Here is a 13,346-nt window from a genome sequence, read left to right on the forward strand (position 1 = left end):
TTGTGTTTTTGTTTTATTTTTTTTAAATCCTAAATATACAGTTTACTATTTTAAGTTGTCAAAAGAACTTTTGTGTTAACTTGTTCTCATTAAATACATTTCCTCTTTACAAGGAAGTAAGTCATGTGGTTTCACAGCATGTGAGACATATGCCCCACTATTAATTAGTCACAATATCTGGTGGTATTTTTTTTTTCTTTTCTTTTTTAAACTATCATCAGCAAACGTACAAAAATAGACTATTTCCTACATTTAGAAAATTTAACTTTAAACCAGAAGACACAAAAGAATTCTAACATAGTAATAACTAATAATAACCTAGATTACAGAAAAAGCAATAAAAGTAGCATTTAAAAATAAATCAGACAGCACTACATGGAAGGAAATAAAGTACACACTTGGGAATGAGATCAGTTATTTCTTGTGAGTCACACCGATCAGGATGCCATTCTCTTTCCTATATAAAAAGTTGTGTGTGTCTTCAGCAGAATAATAAGCCTGTGGTTTGATCTCTTGTTTGTGGTCAGTTTGTTTGTGCTTATCTTTATGTGGCTTCCCTTTATCCTCACCCTGAACAGTCGAGACAGATGGCCGCCCTCGCTGAGCGTGGTTCTGCTGGAGGTGTCAAAAAGAAGTTCTTCCTCTCCACTGTGGCCAAAATGCTCACTTGCTGGGTTACTAATAATCATAATTACATAAAGTTTGTAATATTGTAGAGCTTAACGTTTATATTGAATTGGGTCACGCAAACTTGATTGTTATGTATAATTGAGTAACATAATATTGTTCTGTCTTAACCTTAATATTTAAATTAGCCAGATAAATTTGAATTATATGTTGTATTGTAGGTTATAAACCCAAATATTTAAACTTGTTCAGTAAACTTGTAACTACAACCTTATTTCTCTACTGAGAAGCACTTTGACTCTATGGGTGTTTCTTTAAATGTGCTGTATAAATTAGGTAACTTGACTTTACACAGATGACTAAATACTACAATATTTGACTTGCTTTTTTAGAAAAATAATATTAACATATTAAGTTGAGCATTTTTATTTCTGTATTTTTTATATTTGTTTGTTTGTTTGTTTAACTTTATCATATTTGTTTTAATGTTAACTTCTGGGCATCCTGCTTTTGCTTTGCAAGTAAGTTCAATTTACACACCAGTTTTTTTGGTTTATAAAATTGCTATAGAGATATGAGATGTAAGGTTAGTTACAATGTAGTTGAACAATAATGAGGAGCAAAACTACTGTGTCTGTTGTAACAATGGGTGCGTTTTTCTTTTGTTGTAAATGTGAATTTGGTCAAAGATTAGTGTGAACTAAGTACAACTGTGCGCTTTTTGTATTCTTTACACGTGATTTCATTAATTGTCAAGAATTTCAGATGTGGTGTGAACTATTATACCAAGTCTAAGTTAGTGTGGGGCTGTATTCATCTGTGGAAGCGCGTGGTCTTAATAATGGAGGGCAACTTACGATTTACAGTCACTTTAAATACCCTAAACTTTAAAAAAAGTGCTTCACACCGCACGTTTGTTGCAGAGTTCGGGGGTAAATAAGAAGCTCTGTCTTCAAATACCAGTGATAATGTGGAATATATGACTTTATTTCGCACTAAACGGTGACAATACGTGTGTAAACTGGAAACAAACAACGCTTTTTTCAAAGTATCTCTGTAGAGATTTCAACAACTGCATTCCTTCTCTTGTCTCTCTCAACAAACAGGAAACACACGTACTACAAAAAAGGTGATTGGCGTTCCGGTGAGCCAATGACGCCTCAGCAGCACCCCCGCTCAGCCAATCGGCTTAGAGAAGAAGGGCGGGACGTCCTGTAATGTGATGCAAATTGGACGGTCAGGCCTGTTAGTCCCGCCCCTTTGTGTTTCCCGCACCGTCAATCAAAATAGAAAAAAATCGACCCGAATTCACCGATCAACACTAGCCCGCCTTTGATAAAATAATCATGTTCGGAGTTTAGTAGATCCGATAATCCTCCCGGTTACTACCATTCACGCTATGACTGGTACGTAAACATTTAGCGCATCGAAGCGTGCAACTAATCGGTGAGTTTGTGAAGCTACAACGGAGCGAGCTGCGTCTTTTTATCTTTGGCTCTGCTGCTAACTAGCTAGATATGGTGAGCTAACTCGGCTAGTTGGCTAGCCACGGCAAAGTAAACAGTCAATCTGGGCCGAAATCGCCTCAGAATCTCCGCTGCAAAGTTGAATTTCGCAGTCAGCTCCTTTTGGACTGGAGAGTGGGGATGCTTTGCGGGCTTTTCTGGCAGGCAGGAGTTGAAGATTACAGAGTTTTGCTGAGTTTCCCCCTCTCTCCCTGCTAGCGCCAGAGCAGCCGCTGAAACAAGGAGAAATGGCGTCCGCGGACGTGGACAGCAGTCAAAGCGAGTTTCTGCAACCCGGCGGCGCAGCGGAAACACAGGTATCCGACATTTTCTAGCTCGTCTTTCTCGCTCGCTTTCGATTTCTGGTTGTGTTTTTGAGAGCATGAAGTTCACACGTTTTAAAATTTTGATGGCATGGGGTGAAAGCCGTACACTTCCTGTGTTCCCCTCAATAACGGCCACCCACTTTACCCCTGTAAAACCCGCCCATAGTGGGTAGGACACTGAAGTCAGTCACTTGGGTCGGCTCGCTGGAAGATAGCCGGTGTACCTTGGGTTTAGAAGATGCAGGGGTGTGATAATGTAGCAGGGATTGCGTCCATAATCATAACAGTAGCGTTCAATTGTGTTGTAATAGCCACCCATCCCCCACACCCTGCTCTCCAGCCTGTTATCTCCACTCCGTGTTGGTGGTTGCTTGTTCTATTCTTTGCTTCTGGACAAATTTCTGCATGATCCCCCCACTGCCTGTGCTTTACTGTCTCTTTGATATATCTGCTCAGTGGCTGAATCCATAACTGATTTACAGACAATAGCCAGGCTCACTCCTTTTCCCTTTGATCTAATCTTCAGCTGAGATGAATCACTGTCTCCTTGCAGAAAGTGTGATCTGTCCTTGTTAATCTGAGTGTTGATTGTGCTCCCAGACGACAGATATGTCAGCCATTCAGCTGACGGGTTCGGACCGATGGGAGGTGTTAACTCCTGTTTCAACTGGGAAGGAAGACCAGGGAGTCCTTCACATTCCAAACTCTGGGATTGTCACGTCCAACGGGCAGTACGTGCTTCCTATTGGGAGTCTTCCCAGCCAGCCCATTTATGTTACAGCATCTGGGAGTGAGGCGGCAGCCAATGGAGTGTCGGGCATTCAGTATCAGGTATAAAGAGATGAACACACATTTAAGTTTCAGTCCTGTTTAGGTGATGATCATGCTCAATACTGTCACTTCTTCTTCCAACAGGTCATACCCCAAATCCAAAATGCAGATGGGACACTTGCAGGGTTCTCAACACAGGGGTTGGATGACGGCACGGGGCAGATCCAGCTCCTCCAAGATGGCAGCCAGGGCAGCATCGGAATCAGCTGTGCGACAACGGCGACCACAGACCTCCTGACACAGACGGGACAAGTTCAGTCAATCCAAGGCGTCTCGCTGGCGGGGGGTTCAGCGTACACTGGCACAGTACCTGTAGGCCTGCCCAGCAACATAACTTTCGTCCCTATAAACAGCGTAGATCTGGAGTCGCTCGGCCTGACTGGAGCGCAGACGGTCCCCATCGCAACAGGGGTAACACCTGAAGGTCAGCTCATCATGAGCAGCCAGGCGCTGGACAGTCAGGGCCAGGACGCCGGCGTCAAACAGTCACTGGTGACGGTGAGCGACCCTAACGCCAACCAAGAGCTCTACGTGCCAACCACCACCACTTCCTCCTCCAACTCCTCCCACCTCCCCGAGACCATCGATGGCACCGGGGTTCTCACGCAGGCAACCGCCGTGTCCGCAGGCGTGTCTGATCCCTCGTCCTCGGAAAACTACAACTCTCACAACCACCTGCAGCAAATCCAGGTACGTGTGCGTCCTCCTTAAACCGGTAGGGACACGCTCCACAAACTGTCATGTGTGTGTCAAGCCTGTATGAAGCACTGCTTCCAAGGTTAGGTTGTTCCCAAGATAAATCAGATTTGTGGCAGGAATTGAAGTGATAAAACAAAACAATTGTTATATTTATTTTGTTGTGAGAGTGTTTAACACTTTAAGGCTACAAAAAGTGAAAAATCACTGCTTCACATGAAGCCATAACTGGGGATGAGCAGGGCTGTGTTACTGTCATGGTCATACAGTTGCTGTTAACCTTTATTGATCCCCTTAGGGAAATCTGCTCTCTTCTTTGAATTCATACTGTGTCTGTAGAACAGAATTTTGTATACCTACTATCACCTACTGAAAGCTGGCATTCAATGTCTGACCTGATCTTCAGTCCAGTTTAGTTCCAGGTTAGTCAAGGTGTTATCAGTTGTGGGTGAAGTGTTTGTACCCAGATTAGACAGCACAACATATTTTACAACTTTGGTGTTCTATGAAAAAGGGTTGTTGAAAAAAACTAATTTTAATACCTGAAGCAAGCAGAATTTGGATTTTGGTACCTAATGTGTTATATCACCCCAACTATCTCAGAATTTCAAAATTATACCCAACCCTGTTAAGGAAGTCTCTAAAATAGACATTAATGGTGTCCTCTGAGACGCCTCAAACCTACAAGGGCGTGAGCCGTTGCTTTGTGACCACAGTTGAGCAAATTTTTTGTAATGTCACAGGCTGACACTGTGTATTTAATGTTTCCACTTCATGCTTGTTGAAGCTTTCACTCTGTCTGATATTAGGGCTTTTTCTGCACATTGGAGTTTTCAGCACATCCCAAAGGGGATTTAGCCAGCATTAGGGGAAAACCGCCAGCGCAGAAGTGATAACAAGCTGTAATAAAAACAGAACATCACATTTTAACTAGTTTTGTTAATTGTGGTGTAACTTACTCAAGCACAATAGACAGTTTTGTTTAGCAAATGCTCCTAACTGACAGGAAAATGCTAGATTTCTGTCAAATAAAGGAGTTGCCTTTACTGGAGGTGGACCAGTCACACTGACACTCAAACCTGGTCTCCCTCTAAAGGCACATTTTGAGTCCGCATATGTGTCCCTGAATTTATTTTGGCAAACCCACCTAGCTGGGGTGGTCTGCCTCCTAGTAACAGGGGTGATTTGTCTTTATATGTTGCTTTTTTTTCTTCTTTTTATGAGTTGATTTACTTCATCACAACAACTGAAAGTGTCGACTGCTTCAGTGGTGCATTCATGTGCAGACAGCTTGTGAATGTATATTGTGCAACCAACTTTCAAGTGTTTAGAAATACCCACCCTGGTGTTTTCAATGCCAAATAAATTCTTTACCCAGTAGGGACAAGCACAAACTTGCAATTTATTTCCATGTTTAGGGTTCGATGTCTTTTACAGGGCCTCGCACATATAACCATGTCATGAATGTTACTTGCATTTGTGTGTGATTCTAATTTATTTCGCTGTTCCTCACTGTGCAGGTGTCGTCTGCCAACGCCACCACTATCTCGCAACCCATCCTGCAGCTGTCGGGGGACAGTCAGGCGCAGGTAGCCCAGGTGGCTCAGGGCCAGGACCTGACTGCAGCAGGTCAGACTCTCCAGAGTGTACAGCTGGTCAACCCAGGGACCTTTCTCATCCAGGCCCAAACTGTCACTGCTACTGGCCAGATCCAGTGGCAGACCTTCCAGGTGAGCTCTAAGGACTGTGTCTGTGTTTCTGACCTACAAACTGTGCTGTGAGAGACTTCAAATGATTAAAATAATCCCTTCTCTCTCCAGGTTCAGGGTGTCCAGTCACTCCAGGGGCTCCAGCTGCCCCAGGGGCAGGGCCAGGCCCAGCAGTTGACCTTAGCCCCAGTCCAGACACTACCCCTGGGCCAGACAGGCCAGGTCAGCCTACCCAACCTCCAGACGGTCACAGTTAACTCCGTAGCACAAAGTGGAGTTCAGTACACACAGGGAGAGGATGGAGGCAGTCCAGCCGGTATGACCATAGGTGGAATTCTTAATTTTTGTGTGCAGATCTTAGGCTGTTAGCTGACTGACAGACCTCCTAAACCTTCCTCTGCCTCTCTCCTCCCTGGTTCAGGCATCCAGATAAAGGAGGAGCCGGACTCTGAGGAGTGGCAGCAGCAACTGAGTGGAGAGTCCACGCTGAACCCCAGCGACCTGAACAACCTGCGTGTTCAGATGGGAGAGGAGGACATGGAGATGCCGAGCGGGGAGGGCAAGAGGCTCCGCAGAGTAGCCTGCACATGCCCCAACTGCAAAGAGTCTGGAGGAAGGTGGGCTTTGAAAACACATCCACAGATACAGATCATAGGTGCAGCTGTTACGGTCACTGTTGTCAAATAGGAGAACCAAAAAAAGCCTCATCATTCCAGTACATCCACGTTATGCTGTTTTCTTGTTTGTTTTTTGTTCATCTGTCATCAAGTACTACTCCTCCACTTCTGCTGTTCGCTCACTCCACACTTCTCTGCTTTGTCTCACAGAGGTTCAGGCATGGGGAAGAAGAAGCAGCACATCTGCCACATCGCTGGCTGCGGGAAGGTTTACGGGAAGACGTCTCATCTCCGAGCTCACCTGCGCTGGCACAGCGGAGAGAGACCCTTCGTCTGCAACTGGATGTTCTGCGGGAAGAGGTTCACCCGAAGCGATGAGCTGCAGAGACACAGAAGGACACACACAGGTGACAACATCCGTCAACACTGTTTGTCTGTTTGGTTCTAGTGTTATCGTATGAAAAGGGAATCATCAACGGGGTGATATGTGGAGCTAAATTTCAGTGCATTCTTTAGAACTGCACAATTAATGAATTAGTTACCACCAATTATTGTGATGATTGATTAATTGCAGTAAACTTTTAAAGGAAAAAGTCAAAACCTTTGATTCCAACTTATTGAATTTGAGTATTTTCTGGTTTCTCTACGACTTTATGACAGTAAACAGAATATTTTTGGAATGTTGACAGAACATTAGAGGATTTTGGGCTTTGGAGAAAAATAATCAACTATTTTCTGTCATTTTACAAACCAGACAACCCGTTGAGTAAAAGAGAGAACAATCGATGGATCGATTAACGGGAAAATGAGTCGCATTCATGTGAGAAGAGTGACAAGAAAACTTCTGTCTGATGATCAGACACAGTTTACACAAATTAATTAGTTTTTAGGAAATTGTCGCGTTGTTAGATTTTGCAGCTAAAACATGTTCATGTCTTATGATGTTTTCCTGCAGCTGTCCACACCGTTGTTTTAAATCAGTGTTCAGTCATGAGAGGTGTGACTAATGATGCCTTCATAGCCGATAAATATGATCAGCAGCAGCAATATTAGTTAATGCTGTTTAATTTAGTGCCACAAAATGCTTTGATGATTTAGATGAACAGAAATGAACCTGCTGTTTATCAGTCAAGTACATGACTGAAATGAAAACTGAATATTTTTCTTTAGCTCTGCTGAAAAACAGTTTTGTTTTGTGAATCTGTTTCTTGGTTGTTCCTCTGATGGTCTGATAAAGATAAAGTGACACATAGTCGGGGGGCCGTGGAGACAAACTACTCTTTAATTGGCACTGTAGGCTAATTTTTGGTAAGTTTAAAGTGTTTTTATGTAGAAATCCAGCCCCCTATGAAGAACTGTGAGATGGTGCAGTTTGTTAAATCATTCAGTTTTATTTATGTGGCACCAGGTCACAACATAAGGCACGTTAGTACGGCCAAGGTCTTAAAATATATTGAAACAGAAACATATGGATTCCCTCTGAGCAAGCATTTAGCGACAGTAGGAATGTGACAGTGAAGGTGTTGTGGACTCTTGTCATCAGTTACCAGCTCCGTGTGCGTCTCCATCAACATCAATCAGTGCTGCTTTGTGTTGTGGGACGGAGCTCAGGTTTGATTCATCAGCAAAAAGATAAGACGGCTCGTATCACGGTCCCATTTCAACATTATTAATGTTTCAGTCTTACAGAGTTTTTCAACTGTGTTCTTTGGACGTTACACAATGTTTTTGGTACGTTGTTGGTTTGCAGCCATCAGCAGTTTTCACGGACACTCTTTGTTCTGTATGGAGCTGTTTGAATCCAGATTATTATCCAGAGCGTGTCGGGCAGCGTTTCTACAAAGACATGTCATTAATGAATACTTTTAAATGTGATTTTTTTGTTTTTGTTTGAACCCCACAATGAAATCCTGTCACTGTCCTGTGGTTGAGGCAGGAATCCCACACAGATGCATCAAGGACTTAAAGAACTTTTAATTAAAAAACAAACAAACAAAAAAGTAGGGACAACAAACTCTTTAGTTAGTATTAATAAGTTGCCCAACATTTACACATAAACACCAACTATACAAGCAGCTTTACATAAGTGTTGCATAAAATCTCTCACTGGTTGTTGATGAACCCTTTAAAAACTCATCTCTGTGTATCAATTGTTAGGACATTTCAGTGCTTTAAAATGCTGTAGTTTGGATGGAGCTCTTCACCGTTGCTTCCTCTAGAGCAGGGGTGTCGAATCCTGGTCCTAGAGGGCCACAATCCTGCATGTTTTAGATGTTTCCCTCTGATTCAAATGATCAGGATTGTTATCAGGCTTCTGCAGAGCTTGATGATGAGCTGATCATTTGAATTGGGTGTGTTGGAAGAGGGACACGTCTAAAACATGCAGGATTGTGGCCCTCCAGGACCAGGATTCGACACCCCTGCTATACAGTATACAGATCTATGAAGTCTTCTGCTTGAGTCCTGCGCTGCACCGTTTCTGAATCCCACCCTCTCTAGATTTCTCACAATGACTGCCTGCTCGGGCAATTTGCAAGTCCACTCCCACAAACACTCATACCATACATCAATATATATCCATGGACTTAGTGCCCCTCCCCCTTTCCTGCAGGGAAGCCATGTGATGTTACTGTGTGGCCTTATTATTAAAAAGATCCATACCTATTGGTAAACTACAATTACGCTCCTGAAAATGTATGTAGTAAGCAGTACTTCTTGTTTTATTCATATTTTCTGATAGTATCTGGCAGGGAGATGTGTGTTTTTTCAAGGAGACTCAGGAGAACGGAGCAGTCCTTGCCTCATCCCAGAGGTGGCAGCTTTGTGCTCCTTCTATATCAACTCTGCACATGCTCGCAACGAAATCCACATCTCAAAGCTTGGGAGTTTCTATCCACATGTCAGACTTCCTTTGCTTTGATTTTATATTGTTAAAAACCCGCTTTAATCCTCTTTTCAGCATCACTTGCTGTCTCCCTCCTTCTAGTTGCGATGAATCCCCAGTACCCACCGTTTATTTTTTGATCGCCTGCAGCAAGGTTAAAACCGCCTGTGAGATACATGACGGGACCCGTGAGACCTGCAGCATCCCGATGCAGAGCTCTAGTCCCTGCCCCCCCCCTCTCTCTCTCTCTCTCCTCTCACCAGCTCGCCTACGTCTCTACTCAAACACTGTGAAGCTACTGTATGCTACACAATAGTGAGTTGTAACGTTGGAGTTGTGTAGTCAGCCACACATGTTTGCGCTGGAAACCTGTTTTGAGGAAGAATAATGTCAGAATTTTTGTCAGGTGGAAATGCTCAGCCATGGTGTTGACTGCCTATTTTGCTCATGATTTGTCTTCTAGCATAAAAAAAACATAACAATTTGAACATGTTAACAAGATGAAACAAACGTGCTTTTCACTGGAGGGGTGACCAAGCAATCCACAGGAACTTGTTTCTGATTCGTCCTAAACAGATACAGCAGCACTTATTGGCAACAGACACATAAACACAACAAAGTCACGTCAGTCCTTCGTTTGCTCCTGGACTCTGTCTGATGCTCGTTTGTCTGCCCAACCTCGCAGGAGAGAAGAAGTTCGTGTGCACGGAGTGCTCCAAGAGGTTCATGCGGAGCGACCACCTGGCCAAGCACATAAAGACTCACCAGAATAAAAAGGGCGGCGTCCCCTCCTCCACGTCTCCGCCCAGCACCGACGCCGTCATCACCGCCGACGGAACCACGCTCATCCTCCAGACCGCCACCACCCACGACCTCGTAGCCAATCAGGAGATCCCTTTGCAGTTGGTCACCGTGGCGCCCGGTGAGGTCATGGAATGAGGGGGCGATTGGGGTGAGGTGGCTTTTTGAGAACTAGCCTGCCACAGGGACCTCTTGGGCTTTTTCTCCCTCTTCCCCCCCTTTTTTTTGTTTTAGGTTTTTTTTTTGTTTTTTTTTGTTTTGTTATTTTTTTTTGGTTTTGTTTTTTTTTTTACATATGAATATATACGTAAATATATATGACAAATATATATATTTTAAGTAAGAGTTATCTTGACTTTGTTTTTTGCAGTCTTTTTATAGGCGGGCAAAAAGAAATAACATTAAAATGTGGTTGCTATGTACACATGCGTAAACACACTCACTCACACACACACACACACACACACACACAAACGAGAAAAACACGCATTAACACTCAAGACGACACGACATGAGTACTCAACACGATGAAATGCCTTATTTTGTATTATACTCTTGTATAAAATGCTGGAGGTGCATGTGTTCTTTTTTTTTGTTTTATTTTTTAAAGCTTTGCAGATGATGTAACTGTAATGGAGATAAATGTGTTTGTGAAATGGAGGAGATGAATTTTTGGGAAGAAGGAAAGGAAGTAGTGAACCTCTTCGGGACGACAGAGTTTTTGGTCTCCGTGGAGTTCTGACGATGCCGAGCGCTCTGTTTGAAGCAGCGCCGACGTCCACGCCGAACTGCTGCACGTCTGCTTCTGTTGTTAAAGGAATAGGTCGACATTTTGGGAAAAGATTCGCTGTCTTTGCTTGGAGTTTGATGCCACAAGCAGCCCCAGCACAAAACCTGGGAAAGACTGTCCAAAGAGGGTATCAGCACCTCAAAAAGCTCATCAGCTGTATCTCAAGACTCCAGGAAGTAACCTTCCCCCCAACCAGAGCATAGTCTGGTACCACCTCACACAGAATGGTGAATTGTCCTTATTATACTTTGGTTTTTGTACCAAATTCAACAAACAAACATGTTGATGAGTTTTAGAGGTGCTGGTAGACAAAGAAAGGCCCTTTTCCAGTTTTTATGTTAATGTTACTCTGCTGGCAGTGACTTTGGCGAGACATGAAATAGGCGCATTTTCCAACATCTGCTCTTTCTTTGATAAATATGCAGCAGCTGTCGCCCAATCACTGACAGCCAAACCTGGCAGCGGCGCCGACGTCATGCTGCCACAAGCAGAGCGCAGGTTCAGCTGATGGTCAGAGTAGGACGACAGTGCCACCGTTAACTGATCTGAAGTTGTTTTCCACTTGGTCTGGGAGGGGGGAAACAGATGCAAGCCGCTCTGGGGACAATAAGGAGCAACTTCTTCCAGCATCGGGTCAGTCGGAGCAGAATGTCCCATCTGTCCTCACGAGCACGCCGTCCGCTGTGCTTAAACCACGTTTAAAAGGAAACACGTCTCTATTTGTTTCTCTCTCTTTTTTTTTTTTTTCCTTTTTAGCATATTTTTGTTGTAAATTCACGTGTATTTCAGTTTTCCATGTCTCTTCACTGATCTGGGTGTCGTCTAAATCGAAAAGCCACACGGCGGTGATCACAGATTTTAAAAAAAGTGGACAGTGGTTAACCTCTGGATTCCTGCAGGGCTCTTTATTGTCACTGTCAGCTGCGCACGCACGGCTGCAGGAGGAGAACGTTTCGGCGATGTCGCCACGCGAAGACAAACGGATGCAACGAATCAGCGGCCCCTCCAGGGCAGTTTTTGTCATCCAACATTCCAGTTGGGCGTCAGATGATGTGGGATTATTATTATTTTTTTGCAATAACTGCTCTGTTGGAGATTCTGGCCTGATGTCACTCACGTCAAAAAGGAAAACAATCATGCCATTGTTTGATGTTTTATTTTTTTTTTTTAATTTTAATTAATGTAATCCCTTCCTCAGTTTGTCCTCATGTTTGTAGCATTCATTTACATGTATATTATCTTATTTTCCACATTGTTTATAGAAGCCATTACTTAGTTAACTGAATTTGTTGTATCAAACCCTTATTTTAAGTGATTTTTTTTTTAATGAATTGGTGTAAAAATTGAATGTTACCTTTTGTAAAACCTTTTTTCAAATGGATCACAATAAAAGTCTGAAACCTTCCAGTAACCAGTTCTGTGTGTCGAGGAGCAGAATCAGGAAGTCTTACGGTTTAAAGTGCAACGCAAGCGTTTGAAAAAGCAGCGGGTAAATGTGGACGACAATGAAACAAGAGGGAGAGACGGACGGCACAAAAATCTGGTTATTTTTTTTTAGTAATTTAATACAGGCTAGTAGCAGAATACATCAACGTAATCTCCATGTATAAACTGCATGACTGAGTGAACGTACAGTATGTAGGAGCAGCAGACTCACGTGATTTTGAAATCTTTTTTTAACACCCTCAGGAGGAACCAATTTTCTAGGAAAGTACCTGAAAACATGTATGAGGTCGCCTCTTTACTGGGTATTTTTATTGAACAAAAATATCTGACAGCCAAAAACAGGAACGACAAATCCATAGATGTTCCCGAGAAACAGAATTTTTTTCTTCCCCAGCCGTTGTCACAGCTGCTCTTTCATTACAGTAAAACAAACTTTTCTCTTTTGCTTTTATACTTTGTGCTGCAAACCACACAAGCTTCCGACATCTTTACCTGAGAGTCATATTCCACCAGAAACTGAGGATTCGATCGAGAGCGTCGCCACTCTTTAACAAATTTATACATTTTCCCTTAAAGTCTTGTTTGGTCACTAAAAGTCTGGCAAATTATCTGTGATTTTTCCAGATATTTATATAAACTTACACCTTCGCCCAACAGCTTGTTACCCCCCGTGAGTGAGCAGAAAATCTTTCTCGCCACCAGATGTGCGACTTGTAAAGAGATAAACACCAAAGTTAACCAGATGTTCCGGAGTCCTTCTCCCTTTTGTGCTTCAACCACAGCCGCAACCACGATCCCAATCAGTGCAAAATAATAAAAAAAACAACTGACATCCATTACAGCGGGGGATAAAAACAAACATAAAAATAGAATTCATAATCATGATTCGCTTCACAAAATACATTCTCACCGCTTCGATCCACAAAAAAAACCTAGAAAAAGAAGAAAGAGCGTCGTTTGAACCACTCAGCACTGGTTTGTGGTCGTTACGTCAGCAGTCCCAGAGGCGTGAGAGGAGCCTCTTCATGAAGCCGACTCTTTAAACAGAGTCCAGCTCAGTGCCTCATCGCAGTGACCCGATGATCCTCACAACTCTGTGTGACCACCTGGCAGA

At 43.2% G+C, this 13,346-nt stretch overlaps 2 protein-coding genes across 5 annotated transcripts in view; one reads left to right on the forward strand and one right to left on the reverse strand.

Annotated features, from left to right (window-relative positions):
* The first annotated feature begins 1,922 nt into the window (after positions 1-1,922).
* LOC103353791 (transcription factor Sp3-like) lies at positions 1,923-12,190 on the forward strand. 3 transcript variants are annotated; one of them, XM_008276934.1, is made up of 9 exons: positions 1,923-2,073; positions 2,352-2,449; positions 3,059-3,289; positions 3,374-3,979; positions 5,506-5,715; positions 5,806-6,010; positions 6,116-6,311; positions 6,522-6,718; positions 9,881-12,190. In XM_008276934.1, exons 2-9 carry the CDS (start codon positions 2,381-2,383, stop codon positions 10,132-10,134), a joined length of 1,968 nt encoding a protein of 655 aa, XP_008275156.1. In that variant the 5' UTR covers positions 1,923-2,073; positions 2,352-2,380; the 3' UTR covers positions 10,135-12,190. The 3 variants fall into 3 exon arrangements, with proteins under 3 accessions (XP_008275156.1, XP_008275155.1, XP_008275157.1); XM_008276933.1 differs by having other exon boundaries at positions 1,923-2,033; XM_008276935.1 differs by lacking the exon at positions 2,352-2,449 and having other exon boundaries at positions 1,923-2,033.
* A 135-nt stretch (positions 12,191-12,325) lies between these two features.
* Positions 12,326-13,346, reverse strand: part of uggt1 (UDP-glucose glycoprotein glucosyltransferase 1) — a 36,349-nt gene continuing 35,328 nt past the window's right edge. For both annotated transcript variants that reach the window (XM_008276938.1, XM_008276936.1), the window contains one exon: positions 12,326-13,338. In XM_008276938.1, coding sequence (XP_008275160.1) covers positions 13,319-13,338 — 20 coding nt within the window. In that variant the 3' untranslated portion in view covers positions 12,326-13,318. The remainder of the gene's footprint in view (positions 13,339-13,346) is intronic.

The sequence above is a fragment of the Stegastes partitus genome, unplaced genomic scaffold (assembly GCF_000690725.1).
Source record: "Stegastes partitus isolate 25-593 unplaced genomic scaffold, Stegastes_partitus-1.0.2 Scaffold83, whole genome shotgun sequence".
NCBI lineage: Eukaryota > Metazoa > Chordata > Actinopteri > Pomacentridae > Stegastes > Stegastes partitus.